This window comes from Cynoglossus semilaevis, chromosome 20, assembly GCF_000523025.1.
Source record: "Cynoglossus semilaevis isolate Cse_v1.0 chromosome 20, Cse_v1.0, whole genome shotgun sequence".
NCBI lineage: Eukaryota > Metazoa > Chordata > Actinopteri > Pleuronectiformes > Cynoglossidae > Cynoglossus > Cynoglossus semilaevis.
The window spans coordinates 13,041,477-13,062,120 of NC_024326.1; the positions used below are offsets into that span (position 1 = coordinate 13,041,477).

The 20,644-nt window shown below is 42.7% G+C and overlaps 2 protein-coding genes across 4 annotated transcripts in view; one reads left to right on the top strand and one right to left on the bottom strand.

The window, feature by feature from the left end:
* LOC103396711 (heterogeneous nuclear ribonucleoprotein C) lies at window positions 1-4,835 on the bottom strand. Of its 2 annotated transcripts, XM_008334918.3 has the most exons (9): window positions 4,690-4,835; window positions 3,179-3,284; window positions 1,801-2,066; window positions 1,627-1,699; window positions 1,472-1,522; window positions 1,207-1,376; window positions 948-1,061; window positions 702-844; window positions 1-615 (listed from the first exon to the last, which is right to left on the bottom strand). In XM_008334918.3, exons 2-9 carry the CDS (start codon window positions 3,181-3,183, stop codon window positions 496-498), a joined length of 942 nt encoding a protein of 313 aa, XP_008333140.1. In that variant the 5' UTR covers window positions 3,184-3,284; window positions 4,690-4,835; the 3' UTR covers window positions 1-495. The 2 variants fall into 2 exon arrangements, with proteins under 2 accessions (XP_008333140.1, XP_024921957.1); XM_025066189.1 differs by lacking the exon at window positions 3,179-3,284 and having other exon boundaries at window positions 4,690-4,813.
* Window positions 4,836-6,963: 2,128 nt separating this feature from the next.
* glis1a (GLIS family zinc finger 1a) overlaps window positions 6,964-20,644 on the top strand; it is a 39,736-nt gene continuing 26,055 nt past the window's right edge. The window contains exon 1 of one of the 2 annotated variants that reach the window (XM_017042505.2): window positions 6,964-7,578. The gene's annotated coding sequence lies outside the window, so the exon portion shown is untranslated. Of the gene's footprint in view, window positions 7,579-9,299; window positions 9,665-20,644 lie in introns of those variants that run through there. The other variant, XM_008334917.3, reaches the window with a different exon arrangement.

Genomic DNA, 20,644 nt, shown 5'->3' on the forward strand with positions numbered 1-20,644 from the left:
CCCTACAAAAAAATAAATAAAAAGTTTCCTTGAATTTTAATGTTTTATTGCAATTTATTTCTTTACAGTTGAACTAAATAGTATAAAAAAACTGACAACAGACACACAGGGTCAAACTACCTCACCAAAGAGGGAAAAACACAGAAAACCTAAAAATTATATTTCATAGCTGGATTTTCGGGTGTTGCGTTCAGACATGTCCGTCGAGTTGTCTTCTCTGAGAACATTATCAGTCCATGATTTTGTCATCTCCTAATGACCAGTAACGACTCAGTAAAAACACCAAACCTACAGCTAACCAATCCTGCGACAGTGACACTGGACAACTGGCAAATTTAACAAATACAGGGAAAAAAAACGGTTTCAGGTACAACAGGACAATGTTGCAGATGTGCCATGCTTTTGTGTGTTTTCTGCATTTTTGAATCTACAATACAAGTGTTAAAACAGAGTCCAAGTTCCAAAGGGAAAGCAGTGTGACCGCCCCGTGTCAGCCTACGACTCCTCTTCACCATTGACACTGTCAACTTCTTCATCTCCTTCCACATGCTCGCCTTCCTCCTCCTCCTCATCATCATCGTCGTCGTCGTCATCTTCATCGTCATCCCTCTTCTCCTGCACAGTAGGCATCAGAATCATTACATAGTTTCAGTGGACACATGAGCTGCGTAACTGAGGCCCCTGACACCAGGGAATCTCACCTCTTCTTCCTCCAGCAGGTCACCCTCTTCCCCCTCCTCCACTTCATCGTCTGAGTCGTTTATCTCATGGCACTCCTTCATGTCATCGTCCTTGATTCCTGGGTGGTGCGGTGAAGTCACCTCTCCAGGCTCGGCTTTCATTGCTAACATGTACATTTGAAAGAAAAGAACTTGAATAATAAACCATGGTGATTCATGGCCGGTCAACAGCCGCAGCAGTCGGTCATTTCTACATCTTCTCCGTACCTGACTTCTTGCTGTGGTCCTTCTCCATGCGCTCCAGGCTGTCCAGCAGGTCGTCCACTTTGCATTTGATTTGGCTCAATTCCCTCTTGATGGTCTGCAGCTCATCTATTTTTACTGCAGGAAACAAATCTTTAGTCTCTTCATCATCACGGGACAACCATGTAACTCTCCATGTAACATGTATTAGTTTTCCTTGCTCTTCTAACATTTTGTCAATATTTTACTCTGACTGTTACAGGTGGTGGTGGTGGACACTCACTTGTTCTGGATGAAGATGATTTCTGGCTACTCTTGGATGAAGAGGAGAAGCTGCTCTTGGTCCGGCGGCTGCTTCCTCCACTCAGGCTGACCCGTGGACGCTTGGAAGGAATCACAGGCCGTGACAAGGGAGGAGGAGGAGCGGGAACGCGGGACGGGTAAGAGTACATTCTGGTATCACAAAAGAGAGCACCGTTTCAAAAAAGAATTAGGATTAAATGTGAAATAAAAACTGAGTCACACTGAGTGAATTATAAAGCTCTTACCTGTCGTAATAATCTCGCTGGAAGTCAAAGTCGAGGTCAAATGATGAACTACTAAAAGTAAACAGGAGGGAATTTGAGTTTTTCACATTCAATCACGTTCAGACCTAAAGCATCTGTAGATGTGCAGCAGTCCAACCATCACCACAGTGACTGACCTGTACATGTCTCCAGCTGAACGTTTGGAGGTTTTTGACCGGTGTGGTTTGGGTTCTCCAGCCAAGTTGATGTCTGAGAATACAAACAAAAAGTTAGTCCAAAGACTGATTTACCTGTGAAAACAACAGAAACTGTTTTAGACAGATCCAAATCCTCCCTGTCTGATGCTTTACCAAGCACTTGTCCTACAATCATCCTTCCATCCTCTCCGGTGACAGCAGCACGGGCGTTCCTCTCATTGGCGTACTGAACAAAGGCGTAACCCTTGTGCACGGAGCAGCCCACGATCTTGCCATACTTGGCGAAGATGGCCTCCACGTCTCCCTTGGTGACCAGCAGGGTGTTAAGGTTACCAATGAAGACCCGGGAGTTGAGGGAGCGTGGGTCGGTCTTGTTGGTGACGTTGCTGCTGGCCATCAGGCTGGCTGTAGATGCACGACTGGCAGAGAAGAAACACACAGACAGATCCTGGAGTTAGGAGTGTGAGACAACAACGCTCGTCCAAGCAAACTAGACTGAGGGGACGGAGAATTCCAAACTCTGAGACCTTTGAATCCTGAATAATAAGGGGCAGTTTCCTGTAAACTAAAAAAGAAAACGGAGCGCAGAGGACAGAACTGTGGAGAGAGGTGTTTGCACCAACAATGGACGTCCATCATGTGTGGAGAATAAAACAAAGGACTATAGCTGTTCAGAGGATCTGGAATATGGAAAAATCTTCCAAGCTACAAAAAGAAAAATCTGAAAAATGTCATTGTCCACAATTGATGTTAAATAAGATTTTACTGTGGACAACACAGTATGATATTTGGCTACAAACTCAGGCCTGTCATGTGTTTATTCTGCATCATCATCTGGCATGGTCACATGATGTTCCTGTCAAAAATCATCTTCGTAAACAGTGTAAGCTGGTGATGAGTTCAGGATCCCAAGAAATGTAATACTTTAGACAAACTCTGTCAATGTTGCTTTTCATTAGGATCACACTTAGTCAATCCAGTTATGGATCTAGTTTTACTGAAGCAAACCAGACAGTTAACTATCATTATTCTGGTTATTGTTCAACCTGTTACACACTTTTAATTTTTTTGTTTTGCTAATGTTCTGCCTAAAAGTCTGTTTATACATTTTTTCTCTAAAAACAGCCCAGTTGGTCTTCCAATGTCTCTCTCTTTTTTTTTTTTAAAGTGGAAAGTGAGAAAAATCCACATTTAAGATGGTGCAGATTATAAGTCATTGAGAATTAATGAAAAATGACTGCAGAACATTTAATCTTTAAAAAAAAAGAAAATAAACTGATTGAAGAGACGGTTGTTCATGGTGGTTATTTCTGTTTCATTGTGATAGCTGTAAATAAAAAAATATTTAAAAAAGTTCATAGGTGCAGATTTTAAACCAAGGGGGAAACGTTAGCAACTGATGATGCCCAGGGTGTCCTGTGTGGATTTGAGGGATGATTTTATACTGGAAGAACATTTCAACAGAACTGGCATCAACATTAGGCCCCTCCCTTTGTTTGCCAGGGGGAGCCACACTTTCATCATCACTCACTCCATAGCGTCTGTGTGCAGGGTTGTCGTCTGTCTGACACTTTGGCCTGGGTTCAGTTTGGGCTGGGGGTTGTCTTGACCTTCACTTTCACCCCTCACGATTTAGACTGAGGCGACAGAAAACAGGGTTATCTTGTACCGAGTCTTACCTGGTTTAAGTGTGTGGCTTGTGTGTGTGTTTGGAGGCAAGCATGGTAAAGTCTGTGTATAGAGACACTCCAGGGCTGCACCCACAGCTGAACAGGTTTCGTTTTCATGCTATTAATGCTTTCTGAACGCTGAGCTGTGGAAGGCGTTAATAAAGTCAAGCAAAAACCAAACATCCATTGGCTCAATAAGAGACAAAACATAAATGATTTTCTTACTTCTTCTTACGAACGGATGTAAGCTTTAGGAGAAATTGTCACCAGATGTTGGTCCACGGGTCTGTGTTTATAATTAGGTTGTAAATGTGGATCCGATTGACTTGGTGTGTCAGAAAAGGAGGGAAAGTGACTGACATTTCAATCAAACGTGCTCTGTATTTTTTTTTTTTTTAGCGGATTTCAGGCAACGGACGAAAGGTTGCATTTGGTGAGAAGTCACTGGAAATGAAGGACTGAATTAACGTTTGTGCTTTTTTCAGAGTCTCTAATATAAAATGCTCTCGATTGTACCAGTGTTTTATAAATGTTAATGGATGTAAATGTGTGGGTTGATTGCAAACACAGAAAGCCATTATACACTTTTCAAACAAACAAGGTTTAATTGTGAAAACGAATCTCAAGGGTTATGCAACAAAAGAGCAACATTTGTTCGAAACAGTCTAGATTAACTGTATTCTTTATTGTAGGATAATATTAAGAAAAAAGATCAAGTCAAAAACAACCGAACCAGAAAAAAATCTGGCCGATTAATAAAAAATTACCTAAGCCATCCACAAAACACCCACTCGAAAAGCCGACAGCGCCATCACCAGACTTTGCTGTAAAATACAGGGCCTGCGCTTGTCACGGCTACTTTAATCCTGCAGTCTTGACTACCCTAAGACGACCGTCACATAAATAATTTTTAAAAAATGCAACCAGTTCCTGTCTGCAAAAACAAAAACCTGCAAAACCACGACAAATACGTGGTGGGAAGGCTGTGCTTCTAAATCAGGATCAAGCTGCAACAATAAAAACCAAAATGGACCATGTTAGCTTGTTAGCTAGCTGGATGGATTGGCAAAAACACAACCAGTCCATTCATGAAAAAATCTTCACAATGAGAGACACAAAAACAATGCTCGAAAAGATGCAGATGAAATTGTAGCAAACTTGCATCCCCAACTTCTTGTTTTTAAAAAACCACAGGCAGCATTGTTTTTAGGGACGGGCGTCTCTGTGTTAGCAACGCTAGCTACACCGCTAGCCAGCACATCATGTTCAGTCCAGACCAGCACAAAAAAGAAAAAAAAAACACCGTTGAAAAATTCCAAAAAGAAAAGAAAAAGGAGGAAAAATGAAAAATGTCTTGGGACAAAATACTCACCACGACCTTTACGAGTAAAATGTCTTGTTTTTCGGTAAAATCGATATTTAGGTCGTCCTAAATCGGCGGAGCTGCAGCGGTTTCGACCCCTGAACAGCGAGCTAGCTTTCTTCTAAATGCTTTGCTAACGACAGTGGCGCAGTAGTGAATAGGTGGTGTTGGTTTTGTTCTGCAGGGCACTCCGACGGAGAACACTCATATGGACTCACGTTGAAAATTATATTTGGTATTTATTGAAAAATCCACTGCCTTATGATTATTTACTGTGAATAAATGCCACAACATTTTTGTACCTATGTTTTATTTATTTTATATGTGTAGCTAAGCAGGGACTGACCTTTTTATTTCCTCTTTAAAGGTACACAAGGTTGTATTTCATCAAAGTCCTAGAAGTCTGTACTCAAATCAAGATAAAGACAAATGGACAAACAGAAGTGTCTTCCAACAAGAGACTCCTTCACAGATCATGGAATCAGCAGCTCATACTACTTTCTGGTTGGTGCACACTACACACAGATTTTAGTTTACCTGAAATTTAATTCGCATAAATTGAAAAAGTTTCATACCCATTAGGGAATAGAACTAGAAAAACAACAATAATAATACATTACACGAACAACAGTATCAACAGAATACATTTGTAACACGACAAGGGTGATTTTTCTATTAAAAAAAACGTAAAATAATGAGTGCAGCTGCTTAATGCATTTCATCTTTAAGCCTACAGGGGGAGGTGTTGCTTTGAAAATAAATGAGCAGTAACACATCCAGAAACAACATCTATCTAGGAGGTTTTTGGTGACATTTACACAATTTTTTTACAGTTTGTTCCTTGTAAACAATAATGAATAATGTCAAACACAAACCAAAGGAAGAGATGTGGTAATTAAGACGCTGTAGGTCTGTCAGGTCCAACTACTGAAGACGTTTGTGTCAGTGTCTAATATGAGCACACATCCAAAGACCTGACATAATGCCAGACAAATACAAGGTGAACTAAATATTTGTATTGTTAGTAGTTTCGTGTGTTTCCTAGCAGAACAGTATTTCCTCTTTGGCTCCGTATCAGTTGAAACATAATGATATAAACACAAGGCTCTGACAAAGATTGTGAAACCCAGAATGTACGAAGAAATAACTTGAACATTTTCATAGGCCAAACAAAAATGTAATCCTGTTCTTAGTCAGTTTTTTTTGCCTGTAAACTTTAAGTGTTGACATGTTCTTTGTCAAGTCCTTCTTCCTTTTCTTCTTCTATAATTTCCATGTATATCACGCAAAACCTTTTTTGTTTTTTTTAAACCTACAATAAAATAAAGGTCAGCATCGTCTCACTCTGAGATTTCCCACGAAACGCTTTGGAGTTTATTTGAGTTTATCTCATTCTACCAGAGGCTCCTTTTTTCTCACCGCAAACATTTTGATACGTCACAGTAGGAACGGCACAGATGTGGCTCATAAATGTAATTGTGTCTGCGTTGTTCTCAGCCGCTGCAGCGACAGGACTGGGCCGTTGTTTGTGCTGCCACTCTGTCCCACCGTCAGGTCTTACTGGGACACTCAGAGAGGGCAGAGCCAGCGCTGATGTTATTGCTAGCAAATGTTCTCTCTGATAGTGTGACATGGTGATATGTTTGCTGTGGAATAAAAAGCCTGTTTTAATAATTTTGAATGACTTTACTGCACCTGAGGAGGGAGCCAGAGACAGGATGGCAGCGCGGAGAAACCACTACCAGCTGTTTTCTGTGTCACGTTAGGAGATGAAACCTTCTACAATGTCTCAATTTTTCACGGAGAATATGTTCTTTTGTGAATTGTTTTTGCTCCATCTGGTTTCGCTTTGTGCACCATCCCAAAGGACGTGTTTACAGCTCTTTGCATCATCTCGGGAATCGGGAATACAAGTCAAGCTCTTAGTTTAACTGTTTCTTCAGATGAAAGGTTCCTCTGTTTGTTTGCCTCCTTTGTGTATTCCTGGTCATCTCAACAGTTCGAGGTATAAAGGCCTGGGGCCTTGACAGGTTGTCATACAGGGTGTCCAAGTTTGTGATGTGATTTGTGCAAATTTGTTAAGGAGAGGGAATTTGCTTTATAAATATCAGCACAAACAGTGATGGGAAGGCAATATTTAGCCACAGAGGCGCCGTGGCCAGTGGTCCCTGTGGTGAGGACGTGTCCAAAGTTTAACCAAACGTGTTACTTATGAGGCTTGTCACGAGGCCTACGACTTCCCTAAATGATGTTTTATGGTCCGTTATCAGAGGAGGAGGAAAACCTATTTTTGTCTGTGTTTTGTTTTTGCATCATTTCCAGTTTTTGTTTGTTACTTTGGCAAAGTTTCGATGTTTCTGTTCTCACGTTTCAACATTAGTTAACAACTAAGAACAAGGTCGATCTGGAACGAGTTTTAGCTTTAATGACTGAAGTTGATATCATTTTATATTTGAGCTCATTTTCAGCTAACTCGTATTTATTTTTTAGCTCTTCGTGACTTATCAGCAGACGTTTGTCCTCACAGCCGGTTCTAAGGTATTCAGTCTACCTGAGTTATTACGACTAACTAGTAACTAGATCCATTTACCATCTTTGTCTTTTAGACAGTTTGACTGAACACAGTTACCTTTGAGTTAACATTCAGATATTTTCTATCTTCCTTTGTAAAGAACTGTTAAGTATTAGCTGTTGTGCTAACTTTGGCTTGTTTATATTTTCCACCACAGGCCCGACGGGCGACAGCGACAGCGACAGCGACAGCGACAGCGGCTCAGACCGTTCTCAGCAACCAGCAGCTCACCTGCAGCTGCTCCTCATCTTCACACCTTCATACATCTGACTGCCTCCGACCTCCGACCTCCGACGAGTGCTGCACAACATCATGTCCACTGTGAGGTAATTCACTCAGGAACATTTTGTGCAAACTATTTTGTTTGTCAAAAAAAAAAAAAAGATTTACGAATGTGAAAACATCCAAATACGTTTAGAATAACATAAACAATATTCTGAGCAAAAACAAATGAACTTTTCAGTCCAAGGGAGTAAATATGACCTGAGAGCTACTTTGAGTTTACCACAGAACGCCAGAAAAAGTATCAGGAACAGATGTGTGTGTAAAAATTGTGAAACGGTGTCAATATACAGTGAATCACTTTGGGTTTTTAAACAGGATCATTTATTATAGCTATTTTTAGGGCCAGCTATAGATCAGTGGATGGAGGGAATCGTCTTCCAAGCACAAGGTCAGGGGTTTGATTCCAGCTGTGTTGCTTATCATCCACAGTCACAGGGAGACATGTGTCCTCCAAATGTTATCCTGGATAAATGTAGAACATTGTGTCAGAAATGGCATAAAAACCTGCGCCAAAAGACACATATGTAGATTATCTGGCCTGATGAACCCCGCTGAAGGCCGCAGCTGAAAGTGATTCCATTATAAAGTGAAAGTTGGAGATGATACTCCATCACCGCTGACCGTCTCCTGACATGGACAGAGGTTGATGACCCTCCAGAACTTTTATGCAGCATTGCCTTTATGTTCCCCCCGCTGTAAATTTGACAGCGATGACAACTGCAAAAATGCAATATAGGAAAGTTTGCCGACCAAAAACCAGCAAATGGTCAGTGAAAGGTCAGAACTGTTCACAGCAAACGGAAATTATAGGCAAAACCACAGCAAATAAAAATACCAGAGTTCCCACGTGAACTCTCCACTAACGACCCAAGATTACTGTACCGTACTGTACGGCCCAGCGTTAAATATAGAAAACTGACACTTCTTCTTCTTCCCCGCTGCACTGGAGGACATTTTCAGATGTGAACAGCAGCAATCAGCCAGCTCCACTGTGATTAATGAGCGCCGTCCTCTCTGTGAAGCTGCACAGATGGCTGCACCGTGACCTCTGTTTGTTTCAAATGAGGAAACAGTGAGAATGAATGGGATGCCATTAAAAAAGTATCAGCAATAATAGCAAGTAAATGACTTCTTGTAAATCAGACACATAAGATTAATAACCCGCTGTGAGTTTTTACAAATATTATTTTGATAACGTGCAATCGGAACATAGATCTGAGTCACAGCGTGTTTGTCGGGGAGTTTGTTTCTCACAGGCGTCACGTCAGAGGGAGAAAATCAGTGAGGCAGAAATAGACAAAGGTTTGGCCATGAAATAATTGAGAATGAGCTCAGGGATAAAAAAGATGAAAGGTGGCAGTGAACGGGTGGAGTAAAGTCCTGGTTCATGGGTTCACTCTGGTACTGCTATAGTTTGGATTAGTTTGAATCTGATTCCCTCTGTAAAAACAGGTTTCTCTGAAACAAATTATAAAAAATCTTACAAACAACGGCTTAAGATTTAAGTTTCTTAAGTCTGATACAACGGTTCACTCCAAACATTTTTAAAAATTATATGAAATAAACAAAAACCAAAAAATAGTTATATTAAATTATAATAGTCGCAGTTTAAACCAGTCTATGCTGCTATTATGCAACATATCGACTTATATATATATGATATATATTTGATTAAATATGAATATTTAAACTGCAAAAATGTGCTGTTAACAAGAAGAAAAAAGAAACATCATCTTTTTTAAATTGCCAACGTCACCGTTATGTTTTATCACAGTTAATTTGCGCCCGGCGTCTGTTTTGACTTCAGTGTAAACGGAGTTTTTGTGGGACTCAGGCAGATGGAACTGAAGGCGGATTCGAACTCCACTCCCTCGGCTCTGACACCGACACTCAGCGAACCATCTCTCCTCTTCTTATGAGGGAGGGGATAAAAAAAGAAAAGAAAAATCGCGGATGCGCGTGTCCGATCGTTCGTCCGTTTGCGCGCACTTGCGCTCGCAGTGAACGCGCTGCTCGGAGGAGTGGAGAACAGTCCGCGTGCAGCCAGCGCGAGACACACACACACACACACACACACACACACCACAGAACCCACCGAGAACTGACACAGAGAGTGGACACGAGACGGTAAGAAGAACCAAAACACAGACTGCGGTTGTTTTTAACTCTGACTGAAGAAGTGTTTCATTAACCTCAAGACGCTAGGGGGTGCAATCAGGACTGACAGACACGGGCACAGAGGTAGAAGTTAAGTTGGGTACTTTATTTACCCCGTGTGGCAACGGATGGATGGATGGACTGGAATGAATGAGTGATGGAGGACAGAGGAGGATTATGGGATGGATGGTAGATGTATGTTAGTTTAAGGTGGACCGATGGATGGATGGAGGTTGTCGGATGACAGAAGGATGTGGTTGGTTAAGTGTGAAATGATCTTGTTGGACGTAGATGATGGTGTTGTAGAGATTACAGACAGATTACAGACAGATTAGGACTGTGCTGGGATTATATGGATGGATGTAGTAACCAGGTCGACTGGATGACGGATGTTAAGGTTCATTAAAATAATATCAATAAATCAGTGATCAAGGACTGAAGGTCGACCTGAAGATAATTAATGAAGTAAAAATATGGATATAAGATGAATTAATTTAAAACTTAATTTATTTCCAACTCAGTGGAACTTGAATAATAATGAATAGAATGTGTACGAGTCGACTTTATTAATGTCATCCAGTGTAAATCTATGGATTCAGAGTAACTGCTGACAAATGTTTATTTGATGATGGTGTCAGTTCACGTTGTTGACGTTGATGACGTTGAATCCGTGTTTCTAAGGCAGCTCCGTTGGCAGAGGAGATTCCTCTGGGAAAAAAAATCTATGGATATAGAAAACCCTTGGACAAAATTCCATAGGTTAGGAAATATTTTGGAATTTGCTGGACGGTCGCTGCACACATGTCTGCTTGACTCTACTGAGCTCGGAGGATTTGGAGCAGGCGGTGAATAGAGACAGAGCTATAGGTTGAACTCTTACCCAAATCTGTGATATTTTCCCTTCCTGTGACTGGTGGGACGGGTCCTTTCCACTCCTCTGCAGTCCACTGATTTATGTCATGTAGCTGGAATGAAAAGTGCTGCGCAGGGGGTGGAAATCTGGCGTGCTGAGAGTCGAACAGATGAGGAGGCTTGTTTTAATCATTAGTCTCCTTGACATGGATCTTATGCTGGGGACTCTGGGTTTATGGTCGCAGGCATCTGCCCAGGGTTCCCTCTGCACAGAGGTGTACGCAGGGGTGCACGAAGGCTATCAATAACTTCATCCTTGACCTAATTCAAACCCAGGTTTGTGTCTGTCAAAGACAAAAAAAACCCACAAGCTCAGCCTCCTGTGCCACGGGAGGTGGCTCAGGTTGTTGATCAATACCAGTGAGTCACCGATCATTCTAACAGATGCTCCGATTGTTTGTTCAAGTGCTGAGATGGAGCGTGGCGCTCCGAGCGAGAGAGGCAGCAGCCAGCCAGGATTTGTTTCGCCCTGAAATATTGTTTGCCCTGGCAGCGCGCGTTCGCCTCGATTTCACACCAGGGGAAGAAAACAATAAAAGCGTTTAAATGTTAGAGTCGTGTTTTCCTCTCTCTGACTTCTCTAAATGTAAACAAAACTTTTAAAATATGTCATTTGGTTTCAGGTTAGAACTCGAGGCTGGATGCTGGGGTTTAACGCACGACATTTTTGTGTTACTACATGTTCATTCTAAAGAAGGCCCAGTAGGAAGTAGTATTTTTAATATTTTATTCCAACATGACAGAGAGAACTTTATTTATTTAAATCCTTCAAAACATATAGTCTGTGGTAAATAAATTTGGAAACATCCACAGTCCTAAACAGGACTAAATAAATCTGTACCTTTGTTGGAACAGAAAGACCAATAACAGCAGGTAGAGGTCACTGTTTCTCACCTGTGCGTTTGTGGAAGGTGGTTCTAAATTAAAATGAAACTTGTTTTATTTCATTAATGTTCAGTTCAGCAGCTGTGTTAGTGACAGTGAAGTGAAGAACTGAAGGGATTGTTTGAAAAGAGGAGATAAATACTTCACTTTTAGTTCATAAAATCCCGTTGTGAAAGGAAACGATGCTCTGATCCATCTTCAACACATTATCTGATTAAAGGTTGCAAAGGCAGCTGGAGCCAAACCCCGCTGACAGGCTGAGGGGTGAGGGCTGAGGGGTGAGGACTGAGGGGTGAGGACTGAGGGGTGAGGACTGAGGGGTGAGGGCTGAGGGGTGAGGACTGAGGGGTGAGGGCTGAGGGGTGAGGGGAGAGGCGTGAGGGGTGAGGGGGGGGGGGTGAGGGCTGAGGGGTGAGGGCTGAGGGCTGAGGGGTGAGGGGTGAGGGCTGAGGGCTGAGGGGTGAGGGCTGAGGGCTGAGGGGTGAGGGCTGAGGGCTGAGGGGTGAGGGGTGAGGGCTGAGGGCTGAGGGGTGAGGGGTGAGGGGTGAGGGCTGAGCTACACCCACCACAGGTTGACACTTTATTACTGCTCCAACAAACAACAACATCAGAGCCCAGCCTGTCGGTGTGTACAGTCTGGGTGTGTGTGTGTGTGTGTGTGCAGTGAAGTTATTGTAAGTCAGAGTTTCACCAACATTCAACAACAGTTCTACGTGTTCTCTGTATTTGACACCAGCAACAACAACAAAAACTAAAACAAGGCTGAGCTGCAATTGTTCAGAGAAAAAAAAATCATTTCTCTGAAAAATCTCATATTATTTCAACCATTTTTCATGGCTGACAGTTAATCCCTCGCCTTGAAAATGAAGCCAACTGACACCAGACCACGAGTTAAGGCCAGTCTACATGTGACTGAAGGTCTCCCTCGCTATTCACTATGTCGGTGACTGTCCCTTGCCGCCCCCAGCAGCAGCAGCAGCAGCAGCAGTAGCAGCAGCAGCAGCAGCAGTAACAGCAGCAGTAGCAGCAGCAGTAACAGCAGCAGCAGTAGCAGCAGCAGTAACAGCAGCAGCACCAGCAGCAGCAGTAACAGCAGCAGTAACAGCAGTAACAGCAGTAACAGCAACAGCAGCAGCAACAGCAGCAGCAGTAGCAGCAGCAGCAGCAGCAGTAGCAGCAGCAGTAACAGCAGTAACAGTAACAGCAGCAACAGTAACAGCAGCAGTAACAGCAGTAACAGCAGTAACAGCAGTAACAGCAGTAACAGCAGTAACAGCAGTAACAGCAGCAGTAACAGTTACAGTTGATGACAAACTCCAGAAATGTGCGCAGATAAAATGAGATTTTCTTCTGTGAAGGGAAAAAAACCAAATCTGTTTACAAAAACCCTTAAAAAAATTTTTTTTTGAATGTGAATTCTAAAAATCCTGTTGGCGACCGCGCGGTGCACATGTGAGGGCAGAGTGGGCAGAAAAGTGGGCCTCGTATGAAAGTGGCTGCCGGTTCTGTGTGGGCCTGATGCAAATTGCCCTCATGTGGGTAAACTGCAAACTGCAACCAGATGTGGCCGACATTGATACACTGGCTGGGAACCATACTGTATATGTGAAATAGCTGACGTCATGGTGCTGTGATGCCTTCACTGACACTCACTCGCTGTGGTGCCTTCACTGACACTCATCGTTGTGGTGCCTTCACTGACAGTCAGTCGTTGTGGTGCCTTCAATGACTGTCACTCGTTGTGGTGCCTTCACTGACAGTCATCGTTGTGGTACCTTCAATGACAGTCGCTCGTATCTCAACGTAACGTCAGTAACATTCTATGTTGTGATACTGTAACCCGTGGTTACTGGTTGTGTTCAGTTTTTCTGCATCTTCATAGAAGAGCTAACAAGTCATGATTGGACTGATGGAATAATCAGAACAACGATCAGTGCATTTTTTCTGATGAATCCATGGAGAATCATCCCTTCAGTATTGATCATTCTCGGTTCTGTCAGATGATTATATTGATTATATTGATTATATTGATGGACGGTGGAATTATTTGGTTATAGCGTTGGAGTTGATGCTACATGATTGACATGGATTTGAACCGTTAACCTGTGTGACTCACATGCTGGTCCACAGACTCAGGTCCACACGTGTCCTCTCGGCTGAGGCTGGGAGGACACGTGTGGATCCGACACTTCATCTCGTCTCATTTTCAGCAAATTTGATTACAATTTGGAAGGAAACGACTCATTAGTGTCACTGCCTCCTGTGGCCAATAGAGGTCATACAAAGTCCTATCCCTGGTGCTAATCTGTCCTAAATCATCATGTTGATATTACGTAAATCAAAATGACCTAATGTGGACAGAGAAGGGTTGAACGTGGACAGAAATCATCTGGGACGGACCAGTGTTTTGTAAGAGACACGTTGGTTTTTTTCTCTGACAGAGAACAGACGACCTCGGGGCTGAGTTTTGTCACATCTCCTGGACGGTTGGTTGGCGCTGTTGTTCAGAGCATCCTGACCTGTTTTTTGTTTTTTGTTTTTTTTTCTCTGGTCTCTAAACGCCTCTCGTGGACTCTAACACTGACTGACCTGCACCACTAGCACAGCTCAGTGTGATTTGGTTCAGCGTTGTTGTTTCTGGCCCGGGGTGCACACTCTTTTGCAACAGTGAGGGCGACACAGCTGGGTAATAAGACCCGCGGAGAGTTTCCGAGGTAACAGTTTCACCATTGTTTCTGGGCTGGACTGTATGGGCTGTATACCACTGTCCAACGTCTTTACAGACCAGGTTTCCTTGGGAAACAACGGCAGCTCCAGATCTTCTCAGCGGTCCAGGGAATTAATGCGATTATAGAAGTTCCAGTTTGAACATGGAAGGCAGTTTATCGCTACACCATGATTATAAAGTCCAGATTCTCGCTCCGGGTTACTCTCACAATACATGAATGGGAAACAAATGCAGGTTTTGTGTGTGTGTGTGTGTGTGTGTGGGTGTGTGTTTGGTTTAGATTTGAAACCATATTTAGTTGCAGGCAAGGTCTTTTTCTTCCTCTGGGTTTGAAAGATTCATTGATTCAGTGTTGGATCCTCGTCATATCCTTTAATTAAAGTCATAAAACCACAACGTAAGAAAAAAAAAGGTTAAAGGCTGCTTTCAGTAAAACAGCTTTAGATTGAACAGCAGAGTGTTTGTTCAGTCGGATGGTCTCCGTGGGTTCACAGCCAATGGAGGAGAAATATTTACACTAACCCACAACAAAGGACCAATCAGGAGCCAGCAATCCAGAATTAGCTTCTGTTCTCCTCTGTCAGAGTTTCTTTGTCCCACAGTAACTGAGTTTCAAACCGTGGCTCTGACCAGTCGGTCCATGTGGTCGACGTCAGAAACATCCAGTTCCTGAAATTCACCAACGCCACGTTAGTGTTTCCCATTCTGAAATCAAGAAGTTCCTCAAACCATTATATGTAAATGTGTTAAACTGGTCAGTCTGGTCCAGTCCAGTCTGGTCCAGTCCAGTCCAGTCCAGTCGGACAGACTGTGAAGGTGCAGCGAAAGTACATGATAAAATGAACGATGACAGATATTAAAACTCAGAACTCTGAATGTCACGTGTCAGGAGTCACCAGAGGCAGCCGTTAAGATCGAACCTCAGCTTTAAAAATAAAAAAAGGACTTGTTCTGTTTACAGCACAGATTTGTCAAGAAAAACACGATTCTTTTCACGTCACATCCTGGATTCTTTGTGCAGCACAGTGTTCTGTCACAGCTCCGTTAGAGGACGACCATGACACCAACACACTGACTTTGACCGCTGCCCCACCGCGTCAGTGCGTGCAGGTGAACTCTGAACATGTTTACGGTCGGTCCTGGGACAGATTTGTTTTAACTGTTAAAGAGTTTAAAGAGTTCTCCTGTTGGCTGGAAAACAAAGGCGACATTTTCTGGGTTTTTTTGGTTTTTTTTCGTACCAAGTTATAAGATAAGAATACAATTGACTATTTTATGGCCAGTGAAATTGATGAAACCCCGGACAATGATTTAAAATCTTCGTCCTCTTTGGAAATGTGCTTCTATGCAAGATAAAAATGTCCTAAATACTCCTCCTAAAATCGAATCCAGCCTAAAGAGCAGCTGTTTCTGGTTTCTTTAAAGTTAATATACTGGAAATGAAGACACAAGGCTTTTATAAAGGATAACAAAATAAGGCAAATGAATTTATTCCCCATGAGGTCCTCACTGGGAGGCTGGCAACAGAGGAGAGGAGAGGGATTGATCAAATCACTGCTACGGCAATTAACAGAGCTGCAGCGAGTGGTGTCGACTGCCAGAGGGAGGCGATAGAGAGGAACAGTCCAAGAAAAATACAAAATAATTCAAATGAAGTGTATATTCCAGTCACGGCCAGCAGCAACAACACGTTCGGCTTCTGCATTAGTTTGTCTTGGTGCTCGTCGGCCGAGGAGAGCGTCGCGCTGCCGTAAAGTTTAAATATTATTACTGGGAGTCACCGAAGACTAACACGCAAGACTAACAAATACAGCAGTTAAATTAAAGTGATCTGTCAGGATTAATGACGGAGCCTCGGAGGCTCGGCGCTGCAGACACGCACACACAAGAAAATGAATTTACACCGACACCAGAGGCAGCCGTTAAGATCGAACCTCAGCTTTAAAAATAAAAAAAGGACTTGTTCTGTTTACAGCACAGATTTGTCAAGAAAAACACGATTCTTTTCACGTCACATCCTGGATTCTTTGTGCAGCACGGTGTTCTGTCACAGCTCCGTTAGAGGACGACCATGACACCAACACACTGACTTTGACCGCTGCCCCACCGCGTCAGTGCGTGCAGGTGAACTCTGAACATGTTTACGGTCGGTCCTGGGACAGATTTGTTTTAACTGTTAAAGAGTTTAAAGAGTTCTCCTGTTGGCTGGAAAACAAAGGCGACATTTTCTGGGTTTTTTTGTTTTTTTTTCGTACCAAGTCAGATAAGAATACAATTGACTATTTTATGGCCAGTGAAATTGATGAAACCCCGGACAATGATTTAAAATCTTCGTCCTCTTTGGAAATGTGCTTCTATGCAAGATAAAAATGTCCTAAATACTCCTCCTAAAATCGAATCCAGCCTAAAGAGCAGCTGTTTCTGGTTTCTTTAAAGTTAATATACTGGAAATGAAGACACAAGGCTTTTATAAAGGATAACAAAATAAGGCAAATGAATTTATTCCCCATGAGGTCCTCACTGGGAGGCTGGCAACAGAGGAGAGGAGAGGGATTGATCAAATCACTGCTACGGCAATTAACAGAGCTGCAGCGAGTGGTGTCGACTGCCAGAGGGAGGCGATAGAGAGGAACAGTCCAAGAAAAATACAAAATAATTCAAATGAAGTGTATATTCCAGTCACGGCCAGCAGCAACAACACGTTCGGCTTCTGCATTAGTTTGTCTTGGTGCTCGTCGGCCGAGGAGAGCGTCGCGCTGCCGTAAAGTTTAAATATTATTACTGGGAGTCACCGAAGACTAACACGCAAGACTAACAAATACAGCAGTTAAATTAAAGTGATCTGTCAGGATTAATGACGGAGCCTCGGAGGCTCGGCGCTGCAGACACGCACACACAAGAAAATGAATTTACACCGAAGACGAAAAATAAAAAAAATAAAAAAAGTCTTCAGTCTGATTTCCTGAGGGCTGGAGCCGGAGCGTCCCAACGCTCCTCAAGCACGACCAGATTTGATTTGATTCATTTGGGTTTGATATGAACGACAACTGAAATGAAAAGTTAAATCCAGACAACGAAATACAGAATAGAACGAAATATAAAGTTAACAATCATGTCAATCATGGCCAGGAGACGGCTAAATATCACAAAATAATACTTTTAATAGTGAACTAAAAAACTAAACTTAAAAAAAAGCCAAGAACTAAAAAACGGGGGCCGGTTTCCTGCCCTGGTGCCGGGCCATAAAAAGGAAGTTCATGAAAGAAGGCGCGGGCCACGTTTGAACACGCCAGAAACACCGAGAGAAACATTCGACAGGAACTGAACGGCGAGCTGTCGATGATTGATGCTTTGTGTTGTTCAGTGTGTTGTTTTGGCATCAATAACACACACTAAAATTACGAGCGCGACCTGCGCCAAGTGTGTGTTTGCAGTACAAATTATGTTATGAGGCGTTTTTCTTTCCTATTGCGTTGTCTTGGCTACATTAGCCTTCCTCCCACATGGACGTGCAGTGTGATTCCAATAATTTCACCGTCCTGCGGAGAAGGCCATTGTTGTTTGTTAGCCACGGTCTGGCACGACAACAGATGCAGCCACAAGTGGATCTGTTTTCCCCTATTAATACACTCACTTCCACTGGAGTTTGAGGGTTCTAATGACGGGGTAAACAGAACCACTTGTTGTGGTGCTGTGTGTTTAACCAGTGAATAAAGTTCTTGGTTGTTTGTCCTTAACAAAGACATATGAACAAAAGCGAGTGTAACGTCATTGCATCACACATCTGCTGTCCTTTATGCATCATGATGAAAACCTTTTTTCTTTTTTCTTTTTTTTTTTTTTTTTGACTACAGCATGTAATTACAAAGCCTCTTTTTATAGCTGGAACAAAGAAGTAGGTCAAACGGGTCTTTGTTCTCTCTCGTCAGTGAACTCTGAACCTCCATCTTCCAGATGAATCTGCTGATAAATGTCAGGATGCAGAGGAATGTTTTTTTAATTTTTTTTTTTGCCAACTCAGTGCCGTTGAACAGTAACAGTCGTCAGTTCACAACAAATAAGACACACAGCTTCTGCACAATGAAACCATGTTCAACACCTGCTGCCTGTGTAGATTGTGCAGATCTCAGTGTGAATCTCAGTGTGAATCTCAGTGTGAATCTCAGTGTGAATGTCCTAAGACTGTTATAATATTTCAGTTCAGGGATAAATTCTAAAAGTGTTTCTGAACTTCTGTTTTTCTCAGTGTGTCGTCAGTAAAGTTTTGTTAAAGTAAAGCTGCTCTTGTGGAGAGTGATTGTGGGATCGATCCTCAGGTTCTTTCGTGTTTCTGGACCGAGGTTCTTGTTTTCCAGCAGGTTTGCATTGACAGATGCACAGCCTTGACCCGAGTAAATATTTCCAGAATTATTTATCTAGGATTCTGCAGCGTGGGCAGTAATCACCAAAACACATGGACTAGCAGCATTTCCACTGTGCATGTGGGGAGCAGGTTTGACTGAGCGGCAGATTTGGACGAAACATTTGAATCCAGTAAACGTATGTTTGACAACATTTCAAACTGACTTTGTTACAGTCGACTGCAGGTCAGTGGAAGGAACTCAAAAACATCGATTAATTTCAGTAACATTCTAACTGTTTGTAGATTTTGTCAACACTGCTACAAAAAACAAAAAGATTAAAATTAATTCAAGCTAAAAAACATTTTTATACATGAGCAAAAAGTCTCTTCTTCTATTTTCTGTTTTGGTACTAATTTTAGTAAATATTCATGGTTGACATTAAAGTCAGTCCCAGACAGGACGGCCTGGAGCAGGTGACAGGAGCCGTTTGTCAACAACGGCCGTGTTTTCACAGACGCTCTGTGACCTCTGTCCAGGAGTCCGCGTCTGAAAATATGAAAATATGGAAAATATCACGGGTCAGGACAGTTAGAGACGTTTATGAGCTCCGGCGTGATCCGACGCCACATCTCACAAACTGGTTGTGAGCGAGCCCAGACCATGAGAACGGAATCTTCTCTGAGTGTGTCGCAACACAGAAACAACGAGTCACCGTCTCTCCGGTGTTTGGTTGCAGATCTTCTGCCAATGTTGATGGAAATGCATGAAGTTAATTGTAATATTGACAGTGTGAGTCCGCCGAGTGCAACATTTCATTCTCGCACTGAATCAGACGGCTGACAAACCTCCAGAAATGTAAACTGGACACGTTGATTTGTCCTGGAGACGGCTCACGTGTGTTCCACTCCAGATGTTGAAGTGGTTGAAAATGCACATCTGTCTGTCTTGACTGGATCTTTAGTCTTTAATAATGTCAGCGTCTGATGCAACAGTTGCTCCGTGACGGTTGTGACACGTTCACGGTCGACCTCTGCCATCTCTGCGATTGCCCTGAAGTCGCTCCCGCGCTCTGCTTCATTTACAGACAGATGTGTCTTCAGGTCTGAACTGAGCACCAGGACCTGAGCTGCTGTTAAATTGATTTGATCCTGGATCAGTGTAATTGTTGAAGGATCTGTCTGGAAGGGAGCGCTGTGAGCCTTTTAAGATGATTTAACGTCCGCCCCCGTCCCCGTCGGTAGCCTCAGATCCATTCATGCATAAGTGACAGTTTTTGTATTGTCAGCGGCCAACTCCGGGCTAAGCTGTTATTGTTGTTACCTAACTACTGAAGCATGGATGTTATTCTTTTTTTTTTCCTGCGCAGCAGTCTTCAAACTGTTTGGCTAAGTCCTGACTTCCAGGCTTCACCACAGACTTAATAGTCACAATCCCAGGAAGTCGAAAATATTCCAAAAGAAAACCTTCTGCAGACCAGAAAACCAGTCTGTAGACGGCGAGACGTTTCAGCTGTTTTCACACAGACGTAGTGAGTCACAAAAAACGTCATGTTGTCATTTTAATAACTCACTAATAACTGTTTTTAGACATCCTTCCACTGCATCACTTTCCAAACCTCGATACAAATAACAAACAAATACAAAATGAATCTTTTTCTGCAGCGCCCCCTTTCTGTAGTTAGGACTGTTTTCAAACCTTCCTACGTCGACACAAAACCTGATGGACTTCCTTTGATAATCTAAAGTGTCACATCAGTGCAATTCTCCTAAAAATGATTTGTGCCTCTGAGGGGGTCCTGCCCCAGACTTTGGAAAACGCTGCTCTAACTGTACATTCACCGTCTGTTTTTTGTGTGAAAGTGACTTTCCCTGAACATCATGATGTTTCCTGTACGAAGTGTGGTTTGATATTAGTGGAGTTTTGACTGATGAACTGACGAAAGAAAAAAACCCGATGAGTCACGAACACGGGCTATAAAAAGAGCCTTGATGTTAAACATAGGCCTCTTTCAAAAACCGTTTTCTCAGACTTAATACCACCCAAACATGTGTTTGGAAAGACACGCTGGAGTCCGTCAGTACC